The sequence below is a fragment of the Lolium rigidum genome, chromosome 4 (assembly GCF_022539505.1).
Source record: "Lolium rigidum isolate FL_2022 chromosome 4, APGP_CSIRO_Lrig_0.1, whole genome shotgun sequence".
Classification (NCBI taxonomy): domain Eukaryota; kingdom Viridiplantae; phylum Streptophyta; class Magnoliopsida; order Poales; family Poaceae; genus Lolium; species Lolium rigidum.
This window is the reverse complement of record NC_061511.1, coordinates 265,443,972-265,461,756: the sequence shown is the minus strand read 5'-3', so window position 1 is coordinate 265,461,756 and position 17,785 is coordinate 265,443,972. Positions and strand designations below refer to the sequence as shown.

The following is a 17,785-nucleotide window of genomic DNA, read 5'->3' as shown; positions in this document are numbered from 1 at the left end:
GTCTGGATCTCCATTAGCCCACTAGCACCTGTGTTCCATTTAGTTAAGCACAATTTCTGGACATTTTTCAGGTGGTCCGGATGATGGCTGGTGGGAAAGACAGCACATTTCGATCTTACCAAATGCAGAACTGAATCTAAGCAGGTTTGCATGGCCAGAACGTGGGTTCAAGTCACAGCAACAGTCACATAGTGTGTGTCGCCGGTGCAAGGCAATAATACAAAACCACACGAAGCATGTAGGACAGTAGGAGAAGAGCTAGGGGAAAACCCTATCGCCGTTTTTATTTATTGTACACGACGATGCTTACAGAGCTTGCATATAGAGAGCCCGCAGATCCCTGCATCAGTCCTCACTTCTTCTGCACCCATTATTCGAGTCATGCCCACCTCTTCAACATCACAGGCTGCAGCACGTAAACTCAGTTCTCGTTATCCCAGACCTCCGATGCACTCTTGTACGGCCCGTGGGTCTTGTTCACGAACAGCTCCTCTCCGGTCAGGACACGCTTCTGCAGAACCAGGTATCATTCAACGTTATTATTACATCAGACTGGAACGTATACTTACTGCTAACTTGACAGGGTTTGTGTAGTTTTTCCATAGTGCAGTAGGCCTCAGAACTGACGACACTAAGCAGATCGAGTGATGCTCTATCTGAACACCACATTGTTTTTCACGCGTGAGCTGGCTTCCGCCTGCAGGATACCCTGAAGAAACGACTAACTAAACATAGTATGCAGCACATAAACTAGCTGATGGGCCAACTGCGGCCTCTGCATCCGGCCTACTGCTTTGCATTACCATATTTAGTGTTACAGATTTCTAGGGAACATAGATCTCGTTTCACGTTCGGGTGGGTAGGCGCATCAAGTGTCTTCTGCTCTCCTCTACCGATGGCTCAAACATTTTCAAATAATGTCAATCTTAGACAGAAAGTAAATGCGCAACGTCGGAATGTACCAGCCTCACTCACCTCATCTTTGATGCCGCACAAGACCTGGAAGTCTTCCTCGGGGATCTCCCATCCAAACACCTGGATATTCTCCTTGATCCTCTCATCTTTACTTGATTTCGGGATAACACTCGTTCCCCTCTGCAGAGCCCACATGATGAGCACCTGCCCTGGGGTCTTGTTTAGTTTGTTGGCTACCTGCAGTTTCAATAGTTGAATTAAGCTATACATTATTTGAATAGCTTGAACTGAACAAAAAATGACTTCTGAATATACATACCTTTTCAACAACAGGGTCATGAGCAAGGTTCTTTTCTGAAGAACCCAATGGAGAGTAGGCCTGCAAACAAGAATACCATTAATCGCTTTTGTTTCCGAAATGAAAAAAGCTGCTTAGGTATAACATCAGAGTTGTCACATTATCATTTCCATTTTTCAGAAGAAATAACTTACAGTAACATGGATTCCACGCTTCTTGCATGCCTCAAAAATCTTATCGTTCTTCCAGCCAGGGTGCATTTCCATCTGCCAAGTTAAGCGAATAAAGGATCAGAAAAATAATTCCGATATTTGGACTACTCATCAAGTTTGAGAGTTCACAACCTGGCATACTGCCGGTGCAATTTTTGCACATCGTAGCAGCCGGTCCAGCTTGGTCACCGTGTAATTGCAGACACCGATGTTCTTAACTAGTCCATCTTTCACAAGGTTTTCCATTTCCTTCCATACTCCCTCCATGTCGAATTCTAACACTTCCCCAGCTTCCGGAGGCTGGTGTGCCCCATCTTTCAGTCGGAACGGCCAATGGATCTGCATCCATTAGGTCAACAAGAGTTTTCGCTATAAGCAGATTCTGTATAAAAATGCATCTGTGAAGTATTTTTAAAGAAGGCACACCGTATGAAGTATTTAATAGGAGTACATATATGTTCATCGGGGAAGTGCAAAACCGCGCTACTTTACAAACTATTTCTGGCATGTGTAATGGACAAGCATGCATTTGGGGTGCATGTGTAGTGGGCTCTAAGAAAAACTTAAAAGTACTCCCTCAGTCTATAAAAGGATGTCATGTATCTTTAGTCTAGATGCATCTAAATTTAGACAAAACTTTCGACAGAGGTAATATTATAAGATAACACATACCAGACATAAGCACTAATCACGGTAAGTTGCAAACAAAATAAGGATTTTTTTTTGCGGGAAGACAAAATAAGGCATTAGTTGTGATTTCTTACAAGGTAAAGATCAATATAATCCAACTGTAAATCCTTGAGTGTGTTCTCCAATGCTGGTCGCACCCTCTCAGGAGTCAAGTTTGTGCACCTAGAGCAGACAAATATTGATCAAAAGTCACATATTATAAACACACTATTATGTTACTGACAATTAATTTTACTGTTTTTACATCAAAGGACAATCTATGGTTGTGCACACAAGTACCATAGTTTTGACGTCACGAACAAATCTTTCCTGTCGATTCCATTTTGCATTGCAGCCTTAAGCCCTTTGCCGACCTGAAATCAACATAGGGTGTTTAAAGACATGTTTAACCGCTAGCCTAGTACAGAAACAGAGTATCCCTTTAATGTATATACCTCCTTTTCTATGCCATATTGAGCAGCTGTGTCGACATGCCTGTATCCAGCCTGCAGTAACCATATATTCAGATTATTACAGAGTTCTACCGGTTTCTGTAACTGTGCCCACATGTCTAGACCAAGAAGCTGCAGTAACCATGAACAAAAATTTCCTAACACGTTGCAGCTTCTTGGTCCAATAGTAGCACGATATCATGACTTTTCTGAATTCAGACACTGCCCCAAGAGCACGGAGTCACTGAACAATAATACTTCCCCAAAACAGACCAGGATAATGGCATGTTGATGTTACCTCAGTGATGGCTGTTTGAACGGAGTGAGCAGTATCTGAGCCGGCTCTCCAAGTGCCTAATCCAACGGCCGGCATAGCATGCCCGCTCTTGAGAACAAAGTGATCTCTCTCTGCCTGCCCCATTGCCTTTGCACTCGCCATGATCTTGTCACTCTAAACCTCTCTTCTGACTGGTGTCTCTCCTTTCTTGTCTTCTTGGGCAACTTGTTTATTCCACGGAGGAGATGTGGCTTCGCACTTCAATATATAGGGAGGAACTTCTAGGAAGAGATGCCACGTACATCTTTATCCATGGACAGATGGCGAGAGATCTCCACCTAAAGAACATCTGTGTCCCATGCAACGGTGCACGGAGCACGGATTGCACTGGAAGAACTTGCCAGAACCCACAGGTGTCCAGCAACACAACAAAAGTTATCAGTTAACCGATGGTACCAGAAATGAGCATGCTTACCTACCTTATTTCTCTGGACGGTGACGAGGAAAGCTTGATTAGACTCTGGCAAATCTGGCCTTATATAGCAAGCAGAAAGGTTTGGCTGCAACAGGTCAGACCTTCCAAACTTTCTACTGTATCATCAACCCAACGTTCTTTCAAACTAAATATGAATTTACGGCATGGTTAAGTTACAACTGACATCCCTTGCTGCTGCGAATCCACTAGATACTGATGGTGTCCTCCATGAATATGTTCTTTCAAACTAAATCTGGATTTACAGCATGGTTAAGTTACAACTGACAGCCCTTGCTGCTGCGAATCCACTAGATACTGATGGTGTCCTCCTTGAATATGTACAGAGTACAGATTACAACAGTATATTTATATTTACTCTAGAGAAATGACTATTAGCTGACAACAACGTCAACAACAACATCACAGCCTTTTGTTCCAAGCAAATTGGGTAGGCTAAATTGACTATACTTGAAAATGTAGTAATTTCTGTTTTCTCCCCAATACAAAATTCCACTCCTTTTTGATTCAGGAGTGAGGCTCAACATTGTCTTGATCCTATCTGGTTATGGACTTTGAAGGCGCCGCAAAGTGACCAAATCACTTGGTCAGATCACTCGATTGGTCAATATTGCTCCTGTCATCCGAATTTTGTACTTCTGTTCTACCGCCCTCTAACTGGGACACTTCTAGCTGGGATGTTTCAGGTGGTGTGGGAACCTCTTCAGAAGGAAGCGGTTCCTTGGTCTTTTGTAGCCCTGTGTACCGAGCCAGATCAACCCATTGCTGCAGAAAACTGAATAGTTAGTATGGAGAAAGGCAGAGGTACCAATATGTGTTAGGGTTAGGGATCTTTATTATTATTGTGTTTGCTTGAAAGATCAAAACCGATGTAGATTACTTCCTAAGATAGGATATAAGCACTATACAAATATTAAGGAAGTTCAGAAAATGCATAAACTAATAGAGAGAACTAACAAATAGTGAAAGGATGATTAATCCTCGTTACATCATAATTTGTCTCGTATGAGTGCCGAGCTAGCAAGCACTATGAAACAAAATATGGATGGAAATTTAAATGGACATTACTCTTCTCCAGTGTTTCTTTATGAAAATTATGTTGCTTTGCGCGAACTTGCGAGTGTTCTGTTTGTTTAGTGTAAACAGTTTAAGAGTGCAATATGCTACTAGCAACTAGAAAGATGAAGAAGTGACCAACCTGAGTTCCCAAGTATGAGTTAACCGTCCTTGCAACAAACGACAAGAGACCAGCAAGAAGTGGCTGATTATAGCGAGTTGCCAAGCTCTCTCCTAGCCGATGCTCCAATAAGCCAGCAATGATCTTCAACATAAATATAAAAATATAGATAAATTGCTCTAGAACTGAAGTAATAGACACACTGCATTTTTTTGATTTAGTAGATATGGTCTCCTAGTACAGATAAGTATGTGACAGGAAAATCACTTTAACAAGCTAGCAATGGGATAAATTTTTATTAGAACCCACTCGTAAGGCAGTAAAGCTTGGTTTAGGACTATTTTATATACAGACAAACAAACGAGAGCAGCGTTTTGGCTCTACGGTGCATATGCTCCCTTTATTTAAAATGTATTTTACACGCATTTTGAAATGTCAATCCAAAAATATATGTCGAGTGGACATCTTCACAACCTATGTGCCGACCAAGTCATTTCACAAAAAACCGACTTTATGTGTGTGGCCTATGTAAAAGAGATAAAATCTATGCCAGCTTTTCTATTTGAATGGAACCAAAACTCTGCTTTCTTTTTTTTGACCTGGAACTCTCTGCTTTCTAGATGATCCTTATAGAATAGGAGATGTCATTTATAGTCTATCTCTTTCCAATATATGGAAAGTCAAGATTTGAACCTTGTTCCTACACGGACTGATCAAACCGATCAGGCACTTGCCATCTATCTTCATTGTTCAACTCTTTGATGAAAAGATGAAAAAACCAAAAAAAAAAAAAAGCTCTGCCCTTCCATCTCTTGGATAGATAGAGAGGGAGGGCCCGTTCAGTCAAGAATTGGGAAATATTCTGCCATAGTTAGGGCAGTTAAACCAACTCTCATACGAGCTCCCGGTGTTAGGGTGTTGTATCTCCTCTTTATTATTGAGAAGAGGAGCCAACTCGGGGTTGGGGACTCTTCTGTTTGGTTGAGGATGGTTCAGGGGCTTACTGGCTAGCACATGTGATGGTGTGCTAGACAGCCTGAGTTCGAGACTCACTTCTATCTTAATAACTTACAACAACAGGGTTCCTCCCCTGTTGGTTCATTTTTAAAAATAAAAAAACAAATTTCGGTGCTAAAATAAGGGTTTGCACGAGACACTTTTTTGTCTTTTTTACACATAGCACAAAAAGTGTCAGGTTTTTTTACGTGCGCACATAGAATGTGTACACGTGAAATATTTTTTCGGAATTTTTTTCACGTTGTGAAATGTGTCTTTGGTAAAGGGAGCATATGCAGCTGAGATCAAAAGTGAATTTCCGCAAACATTACCAACATACTAAGATATAAGGTGTTATTACCACATTCTGGAGCATGGTTACAAATAAACAAGATGTTTCAATTTCCGTTGAACTGAGACTTAAACGCAGAGAAGGTTATTTACAAGCAGTACATTTAAACAGTGAGTCAGGGTTCATGATGGTTAGTTAGAGACTTCGGGTGCCACTCTGGTAGAAAGAGCAGATCTAAAGTACAGATTTCATACTTTCATAAGTAATCATAACCTAGGCCTTTCAACTGTCAGAAATTAAGCTCATCAAACAATTTACCTGATACCGTAAATTTGCTGATGTTCCAAGAAAGCCACCATAAACAGCTGCTGACTTCAAAATAGGAGCTCTCTTTCGCCCTGCTTGCGCACTCACTGAAGGTTTCAGAACTCCTCGAACAGCATACAGGAGATCTGAGGAAACTCCAGCCCCAACACTAGAAACAAACCCGACACCAGCAAGTTTTAGACCACCGATTATTACTGCTGCAACCCTCTGGTTCGTATTCCAATTCTGACCAAAGGCATTCTTCTGGAACGCATTATCTGGCAATGATCCCAAAAGGCCTTTGACAAAGTCCAAGCTCTGACCAGAGTCATTATCAGTATAAGAAAGCACTGAAATAGTTGGAGCAGGAAGCCACACTGTAAAGAAATCGACAACAGAGCCTCTGACAGTATCAGTGATGACATAGTCAATTTCTTCAAAAAATCGCCCTTTCCGTCTTTCGTACTGTGCTAACAGAGTGGTTGTAATTGATATAGCCTCTTCAATGGCTAGTCTTTGAAGGAATTTGGGGTCTGCCAGCAATCTTTCCCGGAAGCCCTGCAGAAGTTGACTGACTTAATGAATTTTGTAATAAGGGATTCGTATTTATCTATGAATAGCTTACAGCAGTTATTATGTTTCTAAATCGATAATGCATGTGCTTCAATGATGTATTACCAGAAATAACATAAACTAACAAGATAGATGGAAAGGGCTAAGGAGCAAAACGAAATTAATGGCATAGTTTCTTTACTTGGAATCGGTGAATCAATTCAGTCATAACGGGGTATTTCTCGAGGTCAAAGAAGTTCTGCAATATCTCAGGAGAAACAACTCCAAGATCTAAGCCTTTCTGAAGATCCTGCAATAGTTCAGTAAAAGAGTAGCATTATCCAGCTGATATAAAATATGATGCTTCCATAACATCAAAACGTTTTGGCTATAGAAAAGCTTTAACTAATACAGCTCTGGCCATGGCTAGTTTCAACAAATACCTGAGGTAAAGCTTCCGGCCTCCTGCCAGCAGCATTCATAACTCTAGCAATTTCAGCACGGTCAAAGCAGTTTCTACTGCAAGGTTTAGCTGCTGAATACCATAAGAAATCCGCAACTGGAATTTCACCTTCCCTCCTTATACTTTGTCTTTCAGGATCAAGAAGTACCACAACTTGTTCTTTCTTTGCTATCTTTTTAGATATTCTGGCAGGTACACCAATTCCTCGTGGCCCATATATAAGATGACTGGCGCCCGTCACAACAATTAGCATCCCTGAAGGACCTCTGTCTTTAAGTTCTTTCACAATTATCTGAGACATGGTATAGTCATCAACTACTCTTGCCTGTGCTGATAAATATGAGTCCGGACCAAAAGAAGAGTCGCGAGTTGATGTAATCTTGTCTATCAATGACCGACCCGAGATAGATGTAAAACCAGAAATGAAGCCAGAGCCTGCTGGAGGAGCATACGCCTTTCTTTCTGCTTTTGAAAGACCACTAATCCCCTCCGCTTGGACAGTTCTTTTCACCTACTCAGTAAAGATAATTTAAATTATTTATGGTGGACTAGGATGGAACTTGGAAGCATATCAATTCATAACATAAAAAATATAGAAAAGAAAGTCGTAGGTTAAACAGAATGTACACCACAACAGTATATAGAAAATCGTACATCATGGTTTTCCATAACAGGACCATACAATTTACTTTACGCCAAATTGCCTGGCACCTCGATAGTGACATGCCTGCTAAGAGGTTATGCGGAGAGACTGTTTCATGGGATGTGGCACAAGATTTAAAATATATAGCATGGAATGTATATTCACGCGTATGCATTAAGGAAAAAGTTTGCAGGTGTAAAATATTAAGACTTGGATAGGTGTTGCAGCATGGAGTTACTAAACAAATCTGTAAAAAAAATTGTGCTATTGTATCGACGCTAAACAGGAATATCCCAATCACCTGCAGTGGGGTTCCACAAGCAACAAGCTTAATTCCATTATCGCGACAGAAATTTAGAAGAGGTTCATACTCCTGCCAGCGCTCTGCTGGCCAGTGCAACGTGTACAGCTTTAAGGTGCTGCCATCAATCCTACATAAAGCATAAGCTTGCAAGTGTTATAAAAATGAACTTAAGCCTTACTCAAGAATGCATTTTCATTTGTAGGCAATGAACTTATTTTCTGGAAGATGAATTCAATGTTAGGACTTCAGTAAAGTCCATGTGCATTAAAATCCTCTGGCTTAGATTGTGATAGGATTCCTATTCTATTAATTAGAAGCAGAGATGTAGCCCCAGAAGTTGCATTGTTTTTTACAATAACGGTTGGGCATCAACGAGCAAAAGATGCTCATCTTATCCGTCTACTAACTGGAAGTCTGGAAACCAAGTGTATTTCATCTGATGAAATGAACTTTGTGAACGAAAACAACGAAATGGAAATAGCGTAGCGCTGTAGAAGGGTTGCACGCCTTACAACAAAGAAGAAAGGTGCAGACATGTCCACAGCCCCACATCACTAATCAGCACTCGAAGTTAATCCCAAGCTCAATCTGTTACCCAAACCGATCTGAACCATCCATAATGCCATATGACTGTGATGGTTCCAGGTGACACTGTTGTTCGGGCACAATCTCTTGTTAATCGCACATATGACATTATGTTCCTAAATGGTGATGGAAAATAGAGTGATCAGAGTTCATTTCTACCCACACCCATCTCCTGTCCTCAGACAACGATATGCCAATGAAACATGACATGAACGCAATGTCAACAGAGCTAAATTTCTCCCTCCTTTTTGTTTGGATAGCTTAACTGAAAAAAAGGTACTAGAGCATAAGAGCAGCGCACCTTCCGGTCATGAACTGGTCGAGTTGCTGCTGGAGGTCGCAGGGGAAGGCCTCGAGCGCGAGGGCGAGGCCCCTCTGGGCCTCCTTGCAGCGGCTCGCGAGCTTCTTGACGATCTCGAGCTGGAGCACGCGGTCGTCGGGGTCGGGCACGAGCTCGGCCTCGCCGAGGTACACGACCTTCGCGGCCGCCAGCTTGTCCCACACCCGGGGCCTGGCCTCCTTCCCCACCGCCTGCGGCTCCCCGATGACGGTCGCGTCGTACACCCTCGACATGGGCGACTCCTCGGGCTGCTTCGGCTCCGGTGGGGGAGGCGGCGGGGTGGGGGTCGGAGGATCGGCGGGAGGAGGTGGTGGGGACGCCACTTCATCGGCGGCGGCGGCGGGGAGCGGGCGGAGGATGGCCGAGGCGGCGGCGAGTGAGGGGACGAGGAGGAGGAAGTCGCGGCGGGAGGAGGCGGAGGCGACTACGCTGCGGCGGGGAAAGGGAGAGGAGGGGGCGCCGGAGCTCAGCGGCTTGGCGCGGAGGCGGGAGCTCGGAGACGGGAGGAGCGGTTTGAAGGGGGCGGCGTTTCGTGACATGCTCGGGGCCGAGCTGCGGCTGTGCTTCTCCTTCGTGGTAGCAGAGCAGCGATCTCTGGCTCTGCACAATTTTGAGATCCTCGCTTATTTTTGTGTGATGGATAAACTCGCTTATATTTTCCGACCGAAGAATTTCAAAAAGAAGCAAAACTTCAGAGGTTGAACAGGAGACCACATCACGCAGCTTAGGCATCCACATCGATAAGATTCCTACTGGACAAGAGGACGAGCCGACGAGGGGAGCAAGGTGCAGATAACAACACGCTACTAATTCCTGCGATCCGATCCAGAGGCAAGATTCAACTTATGGCATAAGTGGACAACTGTGTTATGGGAAGCCTGTGTGGATAAGCAGACACCAGCCACTAGCTCGTCAGCCAGCACAGTCAGCAAAAGCATGGAAAGCAGATTAGTTGGTGTACCACTCGCCGCAATTAAATTTCACGCAATTGTACAGAACTCAGTTGTCATTACAATGAAACCAGGGTCGCAAAACTGTTGAGAACAAGAAAGGTTGTGTCGGTGTTAAAATCGGAGCAACATAGGTCGATCAAAATCCACTGCTATGCTATCACTGTACACAGAGCCGCCGCATGTCTGAATGGCTGCATCAGTTAAAATCAGAGCAGCATCAGTTGCTCCTGTTTGCAAATACTTTAGTTTCCTCTGCTACCTTTCCCCACATAGTGGCAAAATGGTCCGAATACGAAACCTGCGAGTAAGTACATAAGAAGATAATAATTAGTTTTCGTTAAACCAATGCTGCTACATCTCTTATGTTTTCTTCTGTCCATCAGCAACTATATATTGCAGTTTCTGAGATGAATTTCCTGCTCCTTTCATACCTGGTTTACAACAAATCCTTTCAGCATCTCGATAAGATCCCTGCGCCTATCATTGTCAAACCTTTTAATTTCAATCATGTTGTTTTCCTGCATTATAATACAAGAAGTTAATAAGGGCAAGACAAAACAGAATTCTTTCGGATACAGCATGGTTTCAAAGTTCAGTAACAAACACTACTAGCGTTCCCAAAGTTCCCAAAGTTCAAATCGATGTGCCAGCTCCACTAACGAAATCAGCCTGCAGACGTTTTCTGACTCAAAAATGATCCTAAAGTTCGTAGCATGGTTTGCCGGCCCCAAAACTACATGTTGATACTCCAAAAAAAGAAGCATATATGCTCCATTACCAGAATCTTAGCAAACACACAAAGACAAAGACCACCCTCTAGGGTCTCTTGAAGTGAAGTACTAATACATTATCATACAAAACCTAGTATTCATACTTAACATCCCTTAATAGCCATTTAATTTTTTGGGAAGCTCTAAAGGGTTGCTTCTAGAACTCAACAAACACATTACATATGGATTAGCATGGATAATTTCACTAGCTAAAACTCGTCTCTGCTTTGCATTATCCCCAGCTGTAGCTATGCTATGATAAAGAGGAGCATCAAGAAGAATGACTATGAAAACATCCATGGTTAAAATATTGTTTTAGCTAATTGACTCAGATTTAGTATAACTTTGTACTAAATTCGAGTCAATTAAAAAGGACCCGAGGGAGTACTATTCAAAACTCTCTCAAGAAAATAAACTTTTTTGCATAATTATGCGCATGTACCTTGAGGAAATGCAGTTTGAGTAATTAAAAACTATAACCTTGAGCTGATTTCCATTAATAAGCAATCCCAAAAGAAAAAAATCACTTCACATTTTTTGGCAATTACCTTGATACTTTCATATTCTCTAAGAGCGTTGTTTTTCGCTTCTTCTGTTGCGCTTATTGTTTCTTTTAATCCCTCTATCTTCTGATACCGGGTCCATTCCTGCCCAATACCTCTTGATGATACAGATTCAAGTCTTCCTGCCCTGGTGTGCAAGAAAAATAGATCTGCGGACAGACTTTGCACATGTTGTAAAGCGTTTGAACGATCAGTAAATGCATGATGAACAGATATCATCATCTCCAAGTAATCATGGATACTATCCTGCAAAGTCATAAATAATTCACCGTTATAATGAAATGCATAAGAAAATTCAAAATATGCTACTCATGCGGTCATGTCCCTTTAAGTTTGTGGTATATGCACATACCAGGTGATGTACAATTTCAGAATTTAATTTTGCGTGAGATCTGCTGAACTTGACAACAGAATTTGCAAAATTGTGGATATAAACAGCTCGTCTTTTCTGGGAAATACATGTTGCCTGCTCCCTTTCAAACTTTGCCAGCTTAAGCAATGTCATTCCCAAATGAGCTGTAGTTGTTCGAAGATCATCCTGAGCTTTAACAAGTGATTCTGCCTACATAAATTGTAAAATTAGAAGATGAATAGATGATAATAGTACTTTTGTGGACCAACTTGAATAGTTTCACTTAAATGGTGACCGCGGAAATTCCGAGACTTGTTCAACAGATAATAAAAAGGAAGTGCCGAAGGTCGAACATAGTGCATTTCTATACCTAAGTTCTTATGTAAAATATCTATTCAGAGGCGACCATGCAATATGTCATGCTATCTACTAGACATCATAAATTTCACAGGCATAAGGTGAACACCGTAATACCGTATGTTACTACTGTTTTGATAATAGTTGCCAGACCCAGCTCAACAGGTGGCCAGACTGTAAAACCAGTCTCAACAGCGCAGCCAGGCCAGGCTAGTCCAGCCCATTGGATTCTTACTATGTTTTACTAACAAAATTAGGTCTAAACAGGCCAGTTTTCAAGTGGCCCAGCGAGTTGAACAGAAACCCAAACAGACCATTCCCTCGGAAAAAAAAAAGTGGAAGCAGGCTTTGAGCCCAGCACATGGCAATGCAAAGGTAAACTACGATACATGGAACATTGTTTGTTGTTGTGGACACGCAATATAAGTCATCGATACGAAGTACCAACAGCATACATTTATATTCCAATACTCTTATAAACATACATAAATTATGTAGTCCAAAAAGTGAACTGAGAGACCTTGACCAGGTCGGAGGAAAGGGCGGTCTAGTAATGCTCCTTCTGATAGGCCAATTTGTCAACTCCACAGAAAACAAAACTTAATCATCATCCTTTTGCAAACCACGAAGAATTAGATAAATACCATTAGACTAGACTAAAGTAACCTAAAAAAATGGGGTTTAAAGTAACCTAATTATCCATTAGAAAAATGAAGGTAAAATGGTCCACATAGGAATTTCGTTTGGTTGATGGAAGTGTGTTCATGTCTGTTGGCTGCAGCTGGTTCCTCTCAAAGTAAGTGAAGGCGGGAGCTGACATAACTCACAAAAAGAAGGACCGAAAGAGTGTAGCCTTCTCTACACAGATACATTATTAGATATTTAAAGATGAACCGGACGAACTGAGATCAGAAGTTATCAACAACAGATCACAGGAACTCGCATGAATCAGTGTCAGAATTTTCTGCTATGACTACATATGTTGGTAAAGCCTACTAAAACTATGAAATGCCGATAATGTTAAAAAATATCCAAGGATTGTAACCGACACGAACAAATTGAAAAGATAGTCCCTGCGATAATGTTAAAAGTAGGCGAGCACTAGACGCTGCGACTAGTCTGAGACGGTGCCCCAGTGACTACGCTTGACTCGTAATCCTTGGGTGTTGTACTCCTATCTGTGGTGGTGGTACGTGGTTCCGTACTTAGATCTCCCCTATGTGATTCAGTATGCAACAGATTCCTACGAGATCGCTGTTACTTATAGTTAAGTTACATGATGCTGGTTATAATCTACTTTTTAGCTTTGGTATACGACCGAACATATATCGCAAATTGTATTTATACACTGACGACACTGATGCTCCATCAGAGAGGCAAGCAAATGGCAGTGCTCTGTACCTGCTGAGAAGTTGTGGTGAGCTGCTGCTGCAAGTCCTGGAGCCTGGACTTGTGCGACAGGAACTCCGCATCAGTCTCCTCCTCCACCGGCGGCGGCTTCGTCGCGACCAGCCCATTCACGACGGTCTGCTTCAAATCCTTGAACATCCCAAACAGGTCCCTCCCGGCCTTCGCCGGGACCTGCTGAATCGCGGCGTTCACCGTGGTGGCCCAGTACCGCGGCGCCTCGCGCTGGAAGGCGGGGGCGGCGCCGGGCTCGGTGAGGAAGGCGCGGAGGTCGGGGCTGCCGGCGACGGCGGGGTGCGCGGCGAGGCGGCGCAGGTAGCGCTGCAGCGCGGTGCAGCGCTGGATGACGAAGTCGTGGCGCTGCATGACCTGCCCCTCCACGAGGCTCTTGTCGGGCCGGGCCGGCACGAAGACGCCGCGGTGGGCCGCGGCCAGGCGGTCCGCGAGGGCCACCACGTCGCGGAAGCGGCGGCGCACGCGGAACTCGCTGGCGGCGTCAGAGGTGCTGGCGAGGCGGGTGGTGACGAGGTAGGAGAAGTAGCTCCCGGAGCCCGGGATCACGCCGGCGGCCCCCGCGACGGGCTCCGCGTGCTTCTTCGGGTCGGAGACGGTGATCAGGGCGTACTCGGGGGAGGCTTCGGTGGAGGTGGCGGATGGGGCGCGTGAGCTGGGGGGCGGCGGCGGGGGGGCGTTGTCGTCGGAATCGTCGGAATCGAGGAAGTCGTCGATGACGAAGGGCTGGTGGTGGTTGGCGGCGCCGTTGGAGGAGGAGGGCGGGCGGAGGAGCGGGTCGGTGGAGGGCGAGGAGGAGGCGGAGTCGAGGGCGAGCGTCTCGAGGTCGTCCGCGGCGGCGGAGACGGAGGCGGCCGGCGGCGAGGGCTCGGCGGCCATCATGGTGGGAGGCGGGCGGGTGGGGTTTGGGAGGATTTAGACGCCAAGATGGGGAGATCTGAGAGCAAGGAAGACAGGAACCGATCGGGGCAGCCGAGGAGCGGAAGCAGGCCGGAATCCGGGGCTGGGTGGTGGCGTGGCGTGTTCCGCCGCGGGTATGCGTAAGGGAGGGGGCAGCCCGGCGAATCTCGAAGAGGCGGGGGACTGAGCAGTCAATGCCAAGTGGGGCCGGGATATGAACAACCAACCAGGACCGTTTATCGACGTCGATATTGTCTTCGTATCAGATGCCACACGCACACGCGTATGATGGTGCTAGATGTCGATAACCTTTGCGAAGTCATCAAACAACTTTTTATCCGTCTGTTTCCCGTTTCAACACGTGCGAGAGCCCTTTGTGCCCTCCGTCCCGTCCCGGTCAAACGCGAAATATACAGAGCCTCATTCTTCATCGGCAACACTTGAAAATTAAAATGCTGCTGACTAGTGACTATACTCATTCTTTTATTGAACATAGTTTGATCAAACTGCCCTCTCCAAAAACAGATAATACAGCGTTGGTTCAATCGAACTGGACTCTATCATCAACAAAGGTAACATAGCTCCACCAAAAGAGCTCTAAGTACATGTGGACAGAGATGAGTACAGTAGTACAAACTGATTTGCTTAAGGTGTTCGTGTAGTAGTTAGGGCATCTCCGGCGGCGCGACGCAAACGGTCGTGTCCGCCGTGACCGAAAATGCGTCGTGCACCACCTCCAGCGGCGCGACGCAAAGTGACCGGGCCGTCCGCGGAGACGCAAACCTGGCGCAAATATGCGACAAGTTTGCGTCTCGGCAGACGCTCGCCGGTCGCGGAAAATGTCCGCTCGGTCCTCGCACGGGCCCGCCTGGCAGCGGCACAACTGCTTCGTCTTCCGCTGCATTACTTCCGGGCGGCGCGCTGCAGCCTTTGCATGGCCGCGTAAATGGCGTGTCTCGGCTTCCGCGAGCGTGCGTAGCGTCGATGCGTCTTCTCCGCCAGTACTGGCACCGAGGCGTCGCTTCGGCAGTCTGCGGCCGCGTTAATGGCGAAGCCTCGCGTGCCGCGCTTGGCGATGCCCCGCGTGGCGCGGCCGTCGCCCTGTCTCCGACTTATATAAACAGGGGCGCGAGCATCTCATCTCCTCCTCACTAAACCCTAGCCGCTGGTGCCGTAGCGCCGCTTCCGCTTAGCCCTAGCAAATCCGCCATGAGCAGCGCCGGACGCGGCCAGGCTGATGCGCCTCCACCTTCACCTCCCACTCCACCTCCCCCGGCCTCGAGCTCCGACGACGAGTTGGACTCCAAAGACAACACCGACCTCCTCCACCCGGTCAGGGAGGCCGTGGCCCTGGCTGAAGCGGAGAAGGAAGCACAGGAGGAGCTGGCAGGCCACGCGGCGTTGGACGCCGAGCTGGAACAGCGCAGGCTGGCGGCCGTCGCTGCAGCCGAGGACTCCGACTCGGAGATATCTTGATCCTCCGATGACCCTGATGCGCCGACGCCGGAGGAGAAGGCGGCCAAGCAGCGGACCCTCGTCGAGTCTTTCGAGACGCTCAATGACAAGGCCGCCAGCGCGAGGCTGGAGCAGTGCCTACAAGAGGACGCGGCGGCGCACCGAACCATAGCGGCCGCGCGGGAGGCGGCGGAGAAGCAGGCGACGGGCGACGGTGTCGGCCCATGAGGAAGCAAGTAGTCTAGGCCTATAGATCTACTTTGTATAGTTTTTATGCATTTTATGTACTACTTTCAATGTTTGTACTATGTTGCAATTCAAAAAAATGGGTCGCTCCGGTGGGAGCACACCCAGACGCAAACGGACAAGCGGACAAAATATGTCCGCGAGGCGACGCAAACAGACGCTCGCGACCACTTTTGGGCGTCCGAAATGCGTCGCACCGCTGGAGATGCCCTTACGCAAAGATAGAGATCAGAGCTATTTGCTCCCAAAAATATTCCCAAGTTGCACGAATAGTATAGAACTCGTCAATAAGTATAACTTTCAGAATCATGGCATCTGTACCCATCATGTAAGCTTGCTGTCCGTATAGACAGAAACTGGTATACAATCACAATCATTTCAGCCGGTGTCATCGACCAGCTGGTATGGAACTAGCACAAAAGCATACCTGAAACATTACTATTCAAGATCATATCTATCAAATGAATTTCTCGTTGGAGCAATTCCCACTTCGGATATTCAGTCCATAAGAGCATCTCCAGTCGCGTCCCCAAAACGGCGTTTGGGGGACGGCGGACAAGAAATGGAGAAAATCGCGTCCCAGTCACGTCCCCCAAAGCTAAATAGCGCCTCATTTTGTGTCCGGCGTCCCCGGTAGAGACTCTATGTATAGAGTCTCTACCGGGAACGCCGGACACAAAATGAGACCCATATGCATGCATGCAGCCCCTAGTCCCCACATGCCATTCTCTTTCCCACACTTTCTCTCACCTACTTTTCCCACATGGGGTGGTCACTTCTATTAAAATGCATGCATCCGGACGCTGTTTGAGGGACGCGGCTGGAAAGGGTCTCTTTTCTGTACAGATTTTTGATCTCTTTTTGTCCGGCGCGGTCCTAAACGTGCTCCAAATCATTTGTGCCGGACGCTTTTTGAGGGACGCGACTGGAGATGCTCTAAGTACGATCAGGTTAAAGTTACAACATTGACTAACATTCTACAGTCAGGTAAGGAAACAAAAGGTCAAGGTGCCATTGTAAACACAATAATATCATGCTTAACTTTTGTAGTACTGTACTAAAAATAAAACCATCATAGGACTAGGCAAGTATGATTTAAAAAAAGCTGGATGATGTGCACATAGGAGTACTTTTAGCAGGTACGATACTCACTTACTCAACATGAAAAACAGTAATACATCACCAATAACATTATCGGTTTATAGGAAAGCTTCGGGAGACAGTTCAACAAGCAAGACATAGCATCTTGATCATTAGGAATCCAGCATTCTTAAGGTAAAAAAAAACAGATAAATTCTGACACAGGTTGGCATGAATTTGATGCTCCTCAGAGGCTTACCATATCTTGAGCAGAACAATTATTTCTTCAATTTCTATGGGCAAACCGACACAAAAACAAAGACCGCTGAAGAGCTCTCATACAGAAGGGCGAACTCAGAAAATCAAAGGAAACCAAGTGCTGAGCTCTAGCCTAATCTGAGAGCACTAGCACTACCATACAGCAATCTCAAAATAACATGAGCCCAAGTGCATGCTGCTGCAGCGCACCATTTATCCTATATTCCTATTCCCCACATCAGCTATTAACATACCCCAGCTTGAAAAAAATATAGATTGTCGCAAATCTCTGTTGACTACAGCACTACTCCACCAGTGCAGCATTGCAATGTCAGCTAGGAGTATTATTAAGTGAACAATGACCAGAAAATACTCAAAACATTCATTTATAATCACAAAGTAAATAACACATGCAACCAAAGAATTGTAGTACTACAGTTGTTTCATTACCATCTACA

At 45.4% G+C, this 17,785-nt stretch overlaps 3 protein-coding genes across 3 annotated transcripts; all 3 read right to left on the bottom strand.

Moving 5' to 3' along the window:
* Nucleotides 1–390: 390 nt before the first annotated feature.
* Nucleotides 391–3,051, bottom strand: LOC124650478 (aldose reductase). The gene is made up of 9 exons (XM_047189998.1): nt 2,845–3,051; nt 2,550–2,600; nt 2,395–2,468; nt 2,190–2,277; nt 1,558–1,764; nt 1,408–1,479; nt 1,235–1,294; nt 976–1,152; nt 391–511 (listed from the first exon to the last, which is right to left on the bottom strand). The coding sequence occupies exons 1-9, from the start codon at nt 2,983–2,985 to the stop codon at nt 422–424; spliced, it is 960 nt and encodes a 319-aa protein (XP_047045954.1). The 5' UTR covers nt 2,986–3,051; the 3' UTR covers nt 391–421.
* Nucleotides 3,052–3,568: 517 nt separating this feature from the next.
* LOC124648722 (protein RETICULATA-RELATED 5, chloroplastic-like) lies at nt 3,569–9,513 on the bottom strand. Its single transcript, XM_047188436.1, has 7 exons — nt 8,936–9,513; nt 8,047–8,176; nt 7,083–7,613; nt 6,842–6,949; nt 6,100–6,645; nt 4,515–4,637; nt 3,569–4,081 (listed from the first exon to the last, which is right to left on the bottom strand). The coding sequence occupies exons 1-7, from the start codon at nt 9,511–9,513 to the stop codon at nt 3,896–3,898; spliced, it is 2,202 nt and encodes a 733-aa protein (XP_047044392.1). The 3' UTR covers nt 3,569–3,895.
* Nucleotides 9,514–9,922: 409 nt separating this feature from the next.
* On the bottom strand, nt 9,923–14,270 carry LOC124707669 (sorting nexin 2B-like). The gene is made up of 5 exons (XM_047239331.1): nt 13,371–14,270; nt 11,613–11,822; nt 11,246–11,506; nt 10,359–10,445; nt 9,923–10,225 (listed from the first exon to the last, which is right to left on the bottom strand). Exons 1-5 carry the CDS (start codon nt 14,268–14,270, stop codon nt 10,145–10,147), a joined length of 1,539 nt encoding a protein of 512 aa, XP_047095287.1. The 3' UTR covers nt 9,923–10,144.
* Nucleotides 14,271–17,785: the final 3,515 nt, after the last annotated feature.